This window comes from Echinops telfairi, unplaced genomic scaffold (assembly GCF_000313985.2).
Source record: "Echinops telfairi isolate 266 unplaced genomic scaffold, ASM31398v2 ScPeMD7_29;HRSCAF=101, whole genome shotgun sequence".
Lineage (NCBI taxonomy): Eukaryota > Metazoa > Chordata > Mammalia > Afrosoricida > Tenrecidae > Echinops > Echinops telfairi.
The window spans coordinates 9485463-9500631 of NW_022103926.1; the positions used below are offsets into that span (position 1 = coordinate 9485463).

General features: G+C 54.2%; 2 protein-coding genes across 3 annotated transcripts; one reads left to right on the forward strand and one right to left on the reverse strand.

Annotated features, from left to right (window-relative positions):
• Nucleotides 1-201: 201 nt before the first annotated feature.
• CCDC116 (coiled-coil domain containing 116) lies at nt 202-11301 on the reverse strand. The gene is made up of 6 exons (XM_045289573.1): nt 11198-11301; nt 4553-4675; nt 2956-3516; nt 2042-2842; nt 506-1032; nt 202-352 (listed from the first exon to the last, which is right to left on the reverse strand). Exons 2-6 carry the CDS (start codon nt 4622-4624, stop codon nt 202-204), a joined length of 2112 nt encoding a protein of 703 aa, XP_045145508.1. The 5' UTR covers nt 4625-4675; nt 11198-11301.
• A 423-nt stretch (nt 11302-11724) lies between these two features.
• On the forward strand, nt 11725-13484 carry YDJC (YdjC chitooligosaccharide deacetylase homolog). 2 transcript variants are annotated; one of them, XM_004716363.2, is made up of 5 exons: nt 11725-11894; nt 11981-12140; nt 12279-12378; nt 12558-12735; nt 12849-13484. In XM_004716363.2, exons 1-5 carry the CDS (start codon nt 11731-11733, stop codon nt 13216-13218), a joined length of 972 nt encoding a protein of 323 aa, XP_004716420.1. In that variant the 5' UTR covers nt 11725-11730; the 3' UTR covers nt 13219-13484. The 2 variants fall into 2 exon arrangements, with proteins under 2 accessions (XP_004716420.1, XP_030741338.1); XM_030885478.2 differs by lacking the exon at nt 12558-12735 and having other exon boundaries at nt 12849-12958.
• Nucleotides 13485-15169: the final 1685 nt, after the last annotated feature.

A 15169-nucleotide genomic window follows, 5' to 3' on the forward strand; every position in this document is an offset into this window, starting at 1 on the left:
CCAATGAACGCGGTCCACATCTTCTTTTTAACAAAACGCATTCTTTTTATTGTTCTCATTGGCTCCCTTGAGGGGGTTCTCAGCAAGGTTCCTGGTGGGGATGCCAGCCGTCTGACCCCTGCTCAGGAGCATGGGGGCGAGGAGGGGGTGGGTGGATGGCCAGCAGAGAATTGAGTATTTGGTGTGACTCCTGGAGGGGCGTCACGGGGGGTCCCTGGGACCCACTGTCATGATGGTCTTGACTTCAGCCTGAGCAGTGGGCTCAGCCTCGTCCGTAGAGAGGGCTCCATCCTCATCTCCGTCACTGCCATCTCGGATCTCCACGCTCATCTCCTCTTGGGACTTGGAGGAACTGGAGGCAGCATTTCTGCTGGAGGACTTGTAGAGCTTGGGTTCTGATAGGCTGCTCTGCTCTTCTTCCTCTCCCTCCTCCTCTTCCTCCTCCTCCTCTTCCTCCTCCTCTCCCGTCTCCTCCTCCTCTTGCTCTTCCTCCTCCTCCTGCTCTTCCTCCTCCTCTTCCTGCTCCTTCTCAGCAGTAAGCTCCGGAGAACTCGGCAGCTCCGTGTTGTGGATGCTGGCTTCCTCCGGGTCCGTGGTGGACTTAGGCTGTGTAGAGGGTGACTCAGAGGTGCGGCGGGAGATGCTGCGCCGAAAGGGCCTTTTCTGGGAAATGCTGTGCGGAGAGGGACGGTGCTGAGAGGTGCTGCGCTGTGAGGTCTGGTGGGACACCCTCTCTTCTAGCTTCTGCAACAGGCAGGACCAGTTCATCTGTGAGGACAGACGGATGCCAGCCTTGGCCACCTTCTTGAAACCCAAGAGGAGATCAAGGAGCACTTCGGTGACTGTGAAGGAGATGAAACCCAGCTGCTTGGTGAGGCCCCTCTCAAACTGATACTTGCACAGGAGCAAGGCCACCGCCTGTTCCACCAAGAAATTGAGGCCCTCCTCCTCCCAGGGGTCCGAGAAGGGGGACGAGGTGGATTTGGAGATACAGGGCAGCGGCTTCTTCTTGGTTAACTTGGCCTGGGAATTCTGTGTAGGAGCAGGGGGAGGAAAAGGGACATGTCATGACCCTGATCCCCCACTCAGCCTCACCCCAATGACCACCCAAGGACCCTCCCCCCAGCAGCCACCCCGGTCTCTTCACCCACACAAGTGCTCCCCTGGTCACACCTTTGACACACTCACTCTGCTGTGACGTCTTGGTGGCTAAGGAGCACACATTCTGCACATGCACGCGCCAACCTGGTCACACGCTGACCACCCTGTAACACCTGTCACTCTCTGTCAAAGCCAGGGGCCACAGACACAGCGTCAGCCAAGCATGAGATGTGCCGCTGGGGGCTTCTGCAGTCCCTACTCAGGCCTGGTTGCAGGGCAGGGCAGCTGGCACAGGGACCCGTAGGCGGTGGTGGGTCTGCCAGCTGGACCCAGGGCTGGAGCTAGGATCTGCCAGCTTGAGAAAGCCCACCTCTGTCTTCCACTCCCTGCTCCCAGGCATCTCCCCGGGGGAGCAGCAGGGCTAGGAGGGCCTGCCTCAGACCCCTGGATCCTGGATGAGAGGGCTCTAGGCTACTGTCTGTGAGGCAGGAGAATCAAACACCAAACCATCAAACCTCTGGGAGTGGGGTGCTCCACACCTCACCTAGAAATGTTTAAAAGGCACCCAGCATTAAAAAATAACCTTTATTTGCCTTTGACAATCCCTGTCATTTGTTTGACGGGGGTTCCTGGTCCCCCTACCCCCCACCATCGTGTCCCCTTGCTGACGTGGCTGCTCATGGTGCGGGGCACCCAGCCAGGTGACAAGGATTGCTAGGAGGTGTGATTAAAAGGAGCTGCCCCTCTTCACAGCTGCCCCCCCGCCGCCCCCACACCCCGGGTCCTTTCTCATAGAGACCCTCTTGGAAAGCAGTGAAGTAAAGGAGAAAGAGAGGTGGCCTCTTGAGGAGGGGCGAGGGGAGAAGATGGACATGATGTGGTGGGAGGGGCCCTGCTGGGGGGACCCTAGGGAGGAGGAGCAGGGTTGGCTAGAAGGTACATCCACCACTATCCCAGGGATCTTCGTCATGGGGGGCAACCCGCACCAGAGCTGGTCCCTCTGGCTCTGGGGTTCACAGTCGGACCTGTCAAGTTTCTCGGGCCTGGAAGGTGAGGGGCCGGGAAATTTGAGTGCTCCTGTGGGTGTCACCTTGGGCTTGAATTTGGTGACCACCTGGCTGCCAGAAGAGGGCAAGACTTCTTCCTTGACTCTGCCCTGTTCTCTGCTCTTGGCAGTTTTCTGGCCACGTCGTATCTTGGGGTTGGAGGCTATGGTAGGGAGTGGGTTGTTGGACTCCTTCCTGTTGGTGGGTAACTTTGAGACGGTGCTCAGTGGCTTCTCTGAGCTGGGCGTTGGCCTGGGCTCCGGGGTGGGCTTGTTGGTCTCCGGGGAGAAGAGTGGGTAACCGTCGTGGCAATAGGCACCAGTGAGCTTTTCCACGGCATGGCAGACCACGTGCTGCAGGGCGGCGAAGAGGCGGTGGTTGGCCAGCATGTCCAATGTGCGGTGGGGCTCTCGGGCTGGGCAGTAGCCTGGCAGATGGATGGAGTCCGGCCCGTTCAGCAAAGACTTCATTTCCTTGTGGAACTCCCGATTCAGATAGACAAACTCCTGCTGAGCAGGCCCCAGCTTGGAGGCCGCAGGCGTGGTTGAGCCCGAGCCCAACAGCTCTGAGAACCAGGCCAAGGGCTGTTCAGGCGTCCACTGACTGCTGCCCTGGCTGCCCCGGGAGTCCCACAGTGAGGAGTTCATGCTATGACATTTCTGCAGACAGGGAGGGAAAGAGGGAGAGAGAGGCCGCTGAGGAATTCTGGGATGACTTGGGGAGGTGAGGCAGCCCTGCCAACTCAGCCCAGTCTGGAGCTGTACCCCACCTGCCCCCCCCCACTCTCCCTCAGCTTCCTAGACCTCACCCCTCTTTTCTCCAGATGCATCAGTCGCTTCAAATTCCTTTCCAGAAGCAGTCTGTCCTTCATGGGGGGTAGGGGCCCAACTCCAGGAGCTTCCAGGTCGCTGTCTCTGCTCCGCCAGCCCAGCCCACCTACAAAGAAGCTGCTGCAGGAGCTGGACGAGGTGCTGGAGCAGGACGGGTAGTTGTTGAGAGAGCCCATGCACAAACTGGGCCTGGCCCGGTGTCGATGCACAGTACTGAGGCTGGGTCGGACCCGAATCCGGTGTCCATTGCAAGGGGCCTCTATGGGGTCCTGCACATCCACTAGGGCTCCCCCAGCTTCCGTCCTCATGTTCGCTACCCACTCCGTGGCGTCCTCCACAACAGTCTGTAGGCTGTCCAGCACCTGCCCTTCGGCCAGGAAATCCAAGAAAGTGCCAAAGGGCTGGGTGCCCCAGGCGGTTTGGTGGTGGCTCCGGGGAGCCGAGTCTTCCTGTCCATACAAAGATGGCTGATGCGGTTCGTGCCTCAGCCTGGAGGTTGGGCCCACTTCCGGGAACAGCGGCTTCCGGGGTGGCTGCACCTGAGTAGATGGGTATGTCAAGGTGGGTAGAGATTCCCTGCAGAAGGAGGGGCCTGCTGGAGACCCTTCTTAACCCTGGGAGGGGAGCGGGAGAGAGGCAATAGAGGGGGAAACTGTGTTTTGGTGTTGGGTAGCTCTGGAGCAGGACTTCGGCTTTACTTGTCAATTCTGACTCACAGTGACCCTTTACACCAGGATAGAACTGCCCCTGTGGCTTTCTGAGACTGTCACTCTTTTGAGGAGGAGAAAGCCCCATTTTTCTCTCGAGGAGAGGCTAGTAGGTTCGAACTGCCAACCTTACAGTTAGCAGCCTAATGGGTAACCACTATGCTACCTTAGCCCTCCTCATCTGCAAAGTCAGAATGTAATTAGCACCTCCCCCACCCCGCCAGCCTCCTTGATGCACATTTCTCTGGTGTTGCCCGCACTGCATGGTGACAAGGGGCAAACACAACGCTGCCCACGCTTTCTGGAGTGTTCTATCGGCAGTGTGGGAGAGGTCCCTGACTAGACTCCACTGCCTGGCTCCTTATACTACCTGAGGTCCTGTTCTCTGCACCCCTGGTCAGTGTACCTAGCCCTTCCCAGACCACCCGAGGGAGAGGAGGGTTCTGAGAAGAAGCTGGCTGGGGACCACCAAACTCACTCATCGCCTGTGAGTTGATGCCCTCTAATAGCAATCCCGAGTAGAAAGCCCTGTCTTCCTCCCGCAGAGGGGCTGATGTTGGAGTTAGGGGCCCAGTTCCCAACCACTGTGGCACCAGGGCTCTGCCTTGGTCAAAGATAAAGTCCCAGGAAGGAGGTCCGGTGGAGGCTTGGTAGCCATCTCCCACTGGCTGCGACAAGGGATTCAGAGGAGGCCGTCGGGTCCCATAAAGACTCAGCCCGGGAAACCCCAGGGGGCAGTTTTACTCTGTCATGGTCGCTGAGTCGGAATTGACTCCAGGTCCGTGGGGTTGGTTTGGCCCAGGGAGAGTTCAAGGGGAGTGAACAGGGGGCGCCGTGGGTTTTTAAGAGGTCCAGAGAGCACACTCACCCTCCGCATGTACACCGTGTGGCCTGCCTCATCGTCCGCCAGGTACCCGGAGTGGTGGCGGCATCTGGCCATTAATGCTCCGGCTGGCTCCGATCGTGCTGCACGACTGCCGCCTTCTCTCTGCTGAGAAGAGACAGCGGGCTGAGGGTACCAGCTCTGCCACGAGCGGCCCCTCCACCCCTCGCACCCCCTAAGCCCCCCCACACAACCATGTACAGCATTGTCGGTGGTGGGCGTCCCGGAGGATGTCCCTGGCCCTCCCTTCTTCCAAACCCAGGGTGAACCCGCTCACCTGCACGCGCTCAGTCGGTGCCCGCCTGCACTGCCTGGAGCACTAACTAACGCTGAGCTCGGGCCGCCGGCCTAGGTGGCTCGCTCATTTGCATGTTGCGTCCTGATTGGTGTGCACGGACCCACTAGCCATTCTGCGCATAATAATGGGGCGGGGCCGTCTGGACTCCTCTCTCGCCTCACCTGGTTCTGCTTCACTCCCACATTCCAGTGAGAGTTCTGGCCTTGAGATGCTGCTAAACCCCGCCCCCACTCACCCACCCCTGAGAGGGCGGGATGAGGGTGGCTGGGTGGAGAGAGGATGGGCGCAACACACCAGTGCCCCAAAAGGACATCTTTACCTCCTCTCTCCTTAGTAAACTCCTCAACACGTCCCCTCCTTTGGGCAGCCTTCCCAGAGCTCATCCGGAACTGGGTGATTTCTTTTTCACTCAATAGCACCCTTTTGAGTACCTTCATGCCTAATATTTCCAGTGTCTGGCCCATCTTCAAAAGAAAACAAAATAAAATTTCCAGCCTCCACAACCCTGAAATCAGAAGACGTAGATGGTGCCCAGCCACTACTCCCAACTGCTCTGAAAGTGGGAGATCCTTGATAGAGGGGGAGAAAAATGTGGAACAAAACTCAAAAGCATCAGACAGACCAGGTTGCCCTCAACCCCACCTCCCACCTCCAGGAGGATGAACAACAAAAACATGGGCGAAGGGAGACAGCGGATGGTGTAAGATATGAAAATAATTTCTAATTTATTGAGGGTTCTGGAGGGTGGGGGAGGGAGGGAAAAAAGAGGAGCCGAAACCAAGGGCTCAAGTAGAAACTGTTTTGAAAACGATGATGGCAACATATGTACCATCACATGTACATCATGTGTTTGATACGACAGATGTATGGATTGTGATAAGAGCTCTAAGAGCCCCCAATAAAATGATTTATTAATTTAAAAAAAAAGACAGACCAGTTGACTGGTCTGACAGAGGTTGGTGGAAGAGACAATTGCCCTTTGACACCCTCAGATTTGGAACTGAACTTGCTCCAAGGCTCAGCTCACGGCTATTGAGTCGACGCCTACCCATAGTGACCCTATAGGACACGATAGAACTACCCCGTGAGTTTTCAAGACTGCCACCACTTAGGGAGTAGAAAGCCCCATCTGTTTCCCGCACAGCGGCTGGTAGTTGCCAACCTGTGCCTTGCAGATCACAGGCTAATGCAGAACCACGATGCCACCAGGGTAGGCAGTCGCCTTCTTTCGGTAGTTTTCTTCTGATGTCTCACACCTAGAGACCCAGTGCTGGCCCAAAGCCCCCTCCCCTGCCCCGGCCCCCCAGCCCAGTTCCAGTCTTCATGACAGGGTCCTCTCTGAGAGCACACGTCCCCTTGCTGGGCCTGCTCCCTCGCGTGAAGTAGGAACGGCACGGCTCGGTTTCCAGGCCTGCCGCAAATACTGAGGATCCTGGTGATGGCGTAGCGGCTCAGTTGGGCTGATAACGGCAAGGCCATCAGTCGAACCGTCGGTCGCTCCATGGGAGACAGAGATGAGACTTTCTACTCTTGAAAGGAGTGACCGTCTCAGAAACCTATAAGGAGCAGGTCTACCCTGTCCTACAGAATCGACTCGATGGCAGTGAGTTTGTTTTTGTTTTGTTTTTTGGAAGGGGAGAAAAAAAGAGCTTATGAATGTTAAAGTTGTGACCTGGGGTTCCAGAGAGGGAAATGGGCCAATGCTTTCTTTCTTTATGACTTGCCCAGATTAAACTCTTCAGTGACTGAACACTATTCACACAAACAATGGGGGTTGGTGAGAGAGGCAAACTTCAGTACTATAAATTGGCAGGGGAAGGACCGTGTCTAACAGATTAATACATGGCATAATAAAGCAAGGAAGGCATTAAAATAGTAAGTATACAGTAGTCCCGGCCCACCCTTCACTGGGCAATGTCAAGGCAAGAGATCCAAACCAGAACCCAACAACCCCATGGAGGTAACCGTCATCAGCTTCTTCTCACACTAGTGAGTTTCAGCCTTAAGTTCAAGGGGTACAGGTCAGATTGAGATAAAGCCCACTTCACTTAGTGGGGTTTCCACATCGGATCCTTCTGGTGTGGTCTAGGTAGGCTTTCTTAATCCAAGTATTGTTAATATATGTTTCCCTTGGTGTTTTTTTTTTTCCTCTCTTTCCAAAACACAAAACGAAATTAAGAAGCAACTGTCAAACTGAACAAAAACATATGGTTCACTTCAAGGGTTTGTTTCCTGACTGTTTCGAGTTCTTGAACACGTCTCCTCTTAGAAAAATCCACCAAAAAACCCATTAGGCCACTAAAACAAGAATGGAAATGGCTCATAAAAATACAAGATGGCTCATAGTAGGTGCTGTCAAGGTGGCTCTGACTCACAGTGACCGTATGTTCAACAGAAGGGAACACTGTCCAGTCCTACACCATCCTCACCGCTATCGTCATGTTTGAGCCCGTTGTGACAGCCCCTGGGTCAGTCCATCTGCCCGAAAGCCTTCCTCTTTCTCATTGACCCTCTGTGTTCACAGCCACTGCTTACCAAAGGAGGACCCTCATCACGCACTCCAAACAATGCAACAGAGACAAATCCCTCTGGGTAAGGAAAAAGAGGAACTGGCTGTGTTTAGTTGCTTAGAGAAAATACCAGAAGGGCAGGACAAGTTAACAGTGGGCCGAGCTCTGGGATGCTCTCTCCTCTTTTCTACAGAAGCCCTGATGGCATTGCAGGTTACCAATGGACTACGAACCTCAAGGTCAGCAGTTTGAAACCACCAGCTGCTCTGTGGGAGAAAAATAAGACTTTCCACTCTGGTCAGGAGTCATAGTGTCAGAGACCCTTAGGGGCAGTTTTATTCTGTCGACCAGGAGGCTCCCGATGAGTCAGAATTGATTTGATGGCAGTGAGTTTGTTTGAGTTGTATGTTCAAATGAAATATCAAACACACACACCCTTTAAAGGGAAAAAAAAAACCCTCTCATTACGAATTAGATGAGAGTTTACAGATCAGGTGATCTTTAAAAAGATGTGTTTACAATGGATGGATGGATGGATGGATGGATTGTGATAAGAGTTGTGTGAGCCCCTAATAAAATGATTTTTTTTAAAAGATCTGTTTAGTGTGAGTTAGGGAAGGTTCTGTCTGAACGAATTCAAGACAGTGCATCCACTCACTGTTTTATTGCTTATTCTGCTCTCTCAGTGAGCTTCCTGTTTCCAGACATCCTTCTTGTCTGTCTGCTACATTTTTTATCTTCTTAAAACTTTTTTTTTTTCTTAAAACTTTTTGCATCTTAAATGATTGCTTATTCTAGCACAAAAGCTAGTCATGAAGACACTGAAGAATTCTACCAACATCTTCAATCAGAAATTGATCGAACATGCAGTGTTGATAAATTTCATTTCCAATTGCCAATATTTATCAATGGGGGTTGGTGAGATGCATTGATAAATATTGGCAATTGGAAATGAAAAAAGTTGGAAACAAAGAAGGAACAGTAGTTGGAAAACATGGCCTTAGTGCTATAAGCGAAGCTGAAGATGCCAGGATAGAATTTTGCAAGATTGATGACTTGTTCGTAGCCAATCTCTTTTTTTTTTTTTTTCCCAACAACACAAAAAGCGACACATGTTCTTCTCCAGCTGGAATACAATTGACACCTGTGGGAAGTTCATTATCAGCAGCTAAAACCGAGCCAGGGGCTGAGTGTGGAAATCCCCATCAGTTGTTCGTATGTAAGCCCAGGTGGAAAGTGAAGCAAATGGAAACAAGGCGACAAGAGCCCCAACAGGACCTTGAGTCTATCTCACGTGGATTTCAAGAACATCTCAAGAACAGATTTGATACACTGAACACGGAGGAGCTGTGGGAGGGCAGCATTCATGACGAAAGCAAAAGGTCATTACAAAAGACAGGAAAGAAAGAGAAGACCAGCCCCGTCCCTTGTCCAGGTTAAAGACTCGGAGAGACCTGAACGAGGTCAAGAGCTCCTTCCCCTGTCATTCGAGTAGTGAGGTGAGCCCAAGAGGAAGGGCTTGTGGGCTGCATCAGGCACCGCAGGGAACACAACTGCAGGGACATAGACCAATCGCCTGGAAGACAGGAGGTCTTCTGACCTTCAATCACTGTCCCTGGAGGATAAGTCTGTCCAAGGTCATGACCTGGGGGATCTCCTCCACCGAGCAGAACTCCCCAAATGCAAAGTGCTTGTCCTGGTTAGTCTGCATAAATCTCCACAGCCAAGACTAGTCCATCGGGGGCTCCTCCGTGACACCAAAGGGGATGCTGGTCACTAGAGGTGTTAGCGTCTGTCTGCTGACCTCAAGCACTGTCGCCTGGGGTCAAGGCCAGGCTGTTGGGGGTCATGGTGGGGAGGAGGGTGGTGGCAGAAATCTGACCCAAAGCTTGCCTGGCCTCGTACTGCAGGGCACTGATGGGTGGAGAGCCTGCGGTCCGCAGGTCCCAGCACTTGCACTGTGAAGGTCCCCCATGCTCCTCTTGAGCACCGCTGGTCTGAGGGTCCCTTTCCTTCAGGCACTGTGCTGGGCCCGGCTCCCAGGCTTTCTCTTGGCCCTGCTCTTGTTCATTCTCCTTGAACTGCAACTCCAGCTCTTCCGGTCTGAGTTCAGAGGCCTCCGAGTAGCCCCGGCCGGCTCTGGCTCTTGCCACTCGGGCCACTTCCTCTTTTGCTGTAAGTTTTTCATTAGAAACTTCATCCTTTTGTTGCAGGAGAGGTGCTTGATCTGACCCCACGGCACCAGGGCAAAACACTAAGGACATGCAGCGGAGCAGCACGGGGAGCAAAGCCAAGCCATGAAGTCCCCGAGACATGCCAAAGGTGGACTTTGGGGCGGGCGTGGCACCTCAGTGGGCTCAACTGGAAAACACACATAAAGGCCAACAGACAGACCTGGGACTGTCTGAGGGCTTATTTTTTTTTTTTTGGCTGTTGGTTTTTAATTAATGAATTTATTTTTGTTTTTGTTTTATTTTTTTATTATACTTTGCTTTGCTTTGTTTTTGCACATATTATTGTCTATGCATGTCTATCTGGACAAGATAGGCAGGATGAACAATCCAGAGGAGAGAACAATGGGGCGGACAGTTCTGGGGGGGACACGGGGGAGGTGGAGGTGGGGGAAAGAAAGGGGCTGCCAACAAACCCAGGGACAAGGGAAGAATAAGTGATCTAAAATTGATGTCAAGAAGGGAGTAGGATGCTTGGGGGTGGGGGCTCAAGGGGGCAACATAGACAAAATGTGTGCATAAGCAAATGTGGTGAAGAAAGCTGATGGTGCCTGGCTATCACAAGATATAGCTTAAAGGCTTGGGGTCTTAAAGGCTTGAAGATAAACAAGCAGCCATCTAGCTCAGAAGCAACAAAGTCCACAAGGAAGAAGCACACCAGCCCGAGTGATTACAAGGTGTCAATGGGATCAGATATCAAGCATTAAAGACCCAAAGCAAACAAAAAAATCATACTGATGTGAATGAGGGGAGGGCAGAGTGGAGACCCAAACCCCATCAGTAGTTAATTGGACATTCCCTGTCAAATGGTCCACATGAAGAAACAAACCAGTCAGGGTGCAGTGTAGCAACAACGAAACATACAACTTTCCTCTAATTCTTTAATGCTCCCCCCGCCCAACTACCATGACCCCAATTCTACCTTATAAATCTGGCTAGACAGAACGTGTATACTGGTACAGATAAGAGCTTAAAACACAGGGACCCCAGGACAGATAAAATCCTCAGGACCAAAAAGAGAGTACTGATACTAGGAGGGTAAGGGAAGTGGGCAGTAAGGGGGAGCCTATCACAATAATCGATGTATGGCTCCCCTCCCAGGGGGATGGACAACAGAAAAGTGGGTAAAGGGAGACAGCGGTTGGTGTACGACATGAAAAAAAATAAAAGAACAATTTATAAATTATCAAGGGGTCATGGGGAAAGGAGGGTGGGGAAGGGAGGGGAAAAATGAGGAACTGATACCAAGGACTCAAGTAGAAAGAAAATATTTTGAAAAAGATGATGACAACATATGTACAGATCTGTTTGACACAATGGATAGATATATGGATTGTGATAAGAGCTGTCAGAGCCCCCAATAAAATAAAATGAACCTCATCCTTAAAAAAAAAAAAAGATGGACAGCGTAGATCGGCTTTCCATTCAATGACTTTGTCTCGACGCCATCCCACAGTGTAACCTGGAGGATCCCATTTCCTCCGGTTGCTTCCTGTCTCCCTCCCTTCTCTCCTAAGTCTCCCCAAGGTTGTCCTTGGGTAAATGCAGCCCTTTGGAGCTCACGTGGTTGATGCTTCTAAAGTGTCTGTACCTTTGCCGTGTCGTCGCTCCTCTTCTGTGGTGGGGTGCCCTGAGTCGGTTCCGACGCCCAGCGACCGGACCACAGCAATGAGGAACCCCTGCGGGGTCCTGTGCTATCCTCACAATTGTTCCTATGGCTGAGCCCACGGTGGCAGCCCCAGTCTCAACCCATCTTGTGAAAGGCCTCCCACCTCTTGGCTCCTCTCCTCTTTGCAAACAAGCACGAGGTCCTCCAGAGCCTGGCCTCTCCTGACAACGCGTCCGACGTGTGTAAGACGAGTCTCGGCATCCTTAGGAACACGCCGGCCTCCTAACAAGTGTATGTAGCAAAGCGCAGGCTCTTCCGGTCAAAGCCAAGTCCAGCGCTGCAATAAGAAAGCCGGCCACAGTAGGCGGGCTGAGCAGGGGAGGTGTGCACGCGTCGGGGGCGTGGCCTCGAAGGGCGTCGGGGGCGGGGCCTGCACTGTCTCCTCCCTCTCCTCCTATTTCCCACCCCCCGCCCCGCCCCGCCCCGCCGCTCTGGAGCTGGGGTCAGAAAGCAGGATGGCCCGGCCGCGTGTACACTTGGTCATCACCGCGGACGATTTTGGTTACTGCCCGCGGCGCGACGAGGGCATCGTCGAGGCCTTCCTGGTGGGGGCAGTGACCAGCGTGTCCCTGCTGGTCAACGGTGTGGCCACGGAGAGCGCGGCCGAGCTGGCTCGCAGGTGAGAGGCCCTCCCCCGGGCGGGGTGATCCTGGAGCCCACGGCGCCCCGACCCGCGCGCCGCCTGACCTCCTGCGCCGGTCACAGACACAGCATCCCCACCGGCCTCCACGCCAACCTCTCCGAGGGCCGCCCCGTGGGCCCGGCCCGCCACGGAGCCTCGTCGCTGCTCGGGCCGGAAGGCTTCTTCCTCGGCAAGATGGGGTTCCGCAAGGCGCTGGCGGCCGGAGACGTGGCCTTGGCACAGGTGCAGGGAGCGGGCGGGGCGGGTGCTGTCGGCGGTGTCATGCGTCCTCCGGAGCCGGCAGACGGAGGGGGCCTCCCCGGAGTCCCTCGCGATGGGTCCCTTGCAGACGCTCCAGGGATCACCGTCCTCCCCGTACAGGTGCGGGAGGAGCTGGAGGCCCAGCTGAGCCGCTTCCGGGAGTTGCTGGGCAGGGACCCCACGCACGTGGATGGGCACCAGCACGTACACGTGCTTCCAGGTGGGAGGGGCCTGGCTCCCATGTGGGGGGTGGGCGCAGGTAGGCGGTGTCCCCCAGGGGTGCAGAGTAATGGGCGTGCTCCCAGATTGGAAGTGCCCCCAGGTATGGAAGGATGCTAGGGGGCCGTGGGAGGTGTGCCCCCTCCTAGAGATGGGTGCTCGGCTCGGCTTTGCTCGCAGGCGTGTGCCAGGTGTTCGCCGAAGTGCTTCAGGCCTTCGGGGTACGTTTCACCCGGCTGCCACTGGAGCGCGGGGTGGGCGGCTGTGCGTGGCTGGAGGCCCCAGCGCTGTCCTTCGCCTGCGCGGTGGAGCAAGATGCCCGGGCCGCCATGGGGCCCTTTACCCGCCACGGCCTGCGGTGAGGCCCCCTGTCCCCACCCCACCCACCCCCGTCCAGTTGTACCCCTACCCATTGCAATACCCTGCAGACCCCCTCCGCTGATGGCTCCCCTTTCTTGCGCGCGCCCACAGGTGGGCCGACGCCTTCGTGGGCCTGAGCACTTGCGGCCGCCACATGTCCGCGCACCGCGTGGCAGGGGCGCTGGCCCGGGCCCTGGAAAACGTTCCGGCGGGTCGCACCATGACAGTAGAGCTGATGGCACACCCTGGCTACCCCAGCGTGCCACCGGCTGGGGGCTGCGGCGAGGGCCCAGACGCCTTCTCCTGCTCCTGGGAGCGGCTGCACGAGCTGCGAGTCCTGATGGCACCCACGCTGCGTGCCCGTCTCGCCCAGGATGGCGTGCAGCTCTGTGCCCTAGATGACCTGGACTCCAAGAGGCTTGGGGAGGGTCCACCCAGCGAGTCCACTCTGGAGACCTCCCTGGACATCCCCCTACCCTGACGCCCATGAGCAGTCATGCACCAACGTCCTTTAGTTAAAAGAAAGCGGGTGTGTGCCAATTCCCAACCAGGAATCAGGCCTGGAGTTGCCCCTTGAAACAATCTAACTAGGCCTGGCGCTGCTCCCCAGGGGCACTCTTCCTGGCTGCATGCAGGGCCAGCCTGTGACATCTGGCCCTGGTGTCCCCTTATGTGACAGTGTAAATGTTGTATAGGGGCCTTTGGTAGGGCGCACCACATGAATAAAATACCTTATGTATCATCTAACTTGGGGGAATGTGTACACTGTGCCAGGAGGCCTAACCAAAAGGTCAGCCCTTCAAAACCACCAGCTGCTCTGCTGGAAACAGATGGGGTTTTCCACTTCTATAGAGTGACAGTCTCAGAAACCCAGAGGGGGCAATTCTACCCTGTCTTCTAAGGACGCTATTGGTTGGGCACTGACTGGATCGATGGCAGAGTTTGGCAGAACAGAAACAGGAATGCGCACAGAGCCAGCCACCTCCAAGGTGGAGAGCCCAGAAAAAATACAGAACAGGCCCCTCAGGTTCTGTCTGTTCAGGTTTAGGTGTTTGATGGTGTGTCATATCTTATCTCTGGGCGTGGGGGAAATTGTGAGAAATGGACCTTCTCAGGTTGCTTTCTGGGTGGCCCTCTTTGCACCTCAAAGCAGGATTGAACACAAAAGCAAGCAGCTCCCTGCTGCGGGGGATGAACTCCAAGTGGCCCTTTAAGTTCAGTGTTGTTACTCGATCCCACCGACTCACAGCGACCCCCGTGTGTCAGGGGATGGAATTGCTCCAGAGGCTTTTCTGGGCTGCGATGGTTTAAAGCAGTGGTTCTCAACCTTCCTCATGCCGCGACCCTTTCATACAGTTCCTCCTGTGGTGGGGTCCCCCAACCATAACATTATTTTCATTGCTACTTCATCACTGTCATTTTGCTACTGTTATGAATCGTCATGTAAATAGCTGATAGGCAGGATGTATTTTCATTGTTACAAATTGAGCATCACTAAACATAATTAAAGCATAGTGATTAATCACAAAATGATATGTAATCATATATTGTGAAATATTTGTGTTTTCCGATGCTCTTAGGCGACCCCTGAGAAAGGGTCGCTCGACCCCCAAAGGGGTCATGACTCACAGGTTGAGAACCGCTGGCTTAAAGGGTTTACCGGGAAGGTTTCCACAGCAGATTGGTTTTCCACTCCACGATTCAGGCACCGTGCAAGGTGCCCCCGCCTCCTCCTGTGTGTCTTGTTTCCATGCGTCTTTGCTGTCCCTTCTGAATGTTGTCCTTGAGTCAACGCTGCCATTTGAGCTCAGCTGGTGGATGATTCAAAGGAGTGCCTCTCTCTCTGGGGTTGGAGCTCCCTATTGTCTGGTTGGAAACGAGGGTTGGGGTAAACTCAGTTCTGGACCTGAAAGGGGGGTGGCTAAGGGTCATAGTCTAGGGCAGCAGTTCTCAACCTGTGGGTCTCGACCCTTTGGGGGTCAAACGACCCTTTCACAGGGGTCGCCCAATCCATCACAGTAGCAAAATGACAGTGATGAAGTAGCAACGAAAATAATTGTATGGTTGGGAAGTCACCATATGAGGAACTTATTAAAGGGTCCAAGCATTAGGAAGGTTGAGAACCACTGGTCTAGGGGGTCCCATCAGATTTTTTTAAAGTCATTTTATTGGGGGCGTGTACAACTCATCACAATCCATACATCCCATCCATTGTGTCAAGCACATTTGTATATTTGTTGCCACCATCATTCGCAAAACATTTGCTTTCTGCTTGAGCCCTTGGTATCAGCTCCTCATTTCCCCCCTCCCTCCCTGCTACCCCCTCCCCCATGAACCCTGGATAATTTATAAATTATTATTTTGTCATATCTTACACCATCCAACATCTCCCTTCACCCACTTCTCCGCTGTCCATCCCCCGGGGAGGTCAT

Coding starts and splice junctions, on each gene's coding strand:
- CCDC116 (XM_045289573.1), bottom strand. CDS start 4,624: ATGGCCAGATGCCGCCACCACTCCGGGTACCTGGCGGACGATGAGGCA. Junction 3,517..4,552: donor ACACGGTGTACATGCGGAGG/GTGAGTGTGCTC, acceptor CCATCTACTCAG/GTGCAGCCACCCCGGAAGCC. Junction 1,033..2,041: donor TCCCTGGGATAGTGGTGGAT/GTACCTTCTAGC, acceptor GCTCCTACACAG/AATTCCCAGGCCAAGTTAAC.
- YDJC (XM_004716363.2), top strand. CDS start 11,731: ATGGCCCGGCCGCGTGTACACTTGGTCATCACCGCGGACGATTTTGGT. Junction 12,141..12,278: donor GAGACGTGGCCTTGGCACAG/GTGCAGGGAGCG, acceptor CTCCCCGTACAG/GTGCGGGAGGAGCTGGAGGC. Junction 12,379..12,557: donor GCACGTACACGTGCTTCCAG/GTGGGAGGGGCC, acceptor CTTTGCTCGCAG/GCGTGTGCCAGGTGTTCGCC.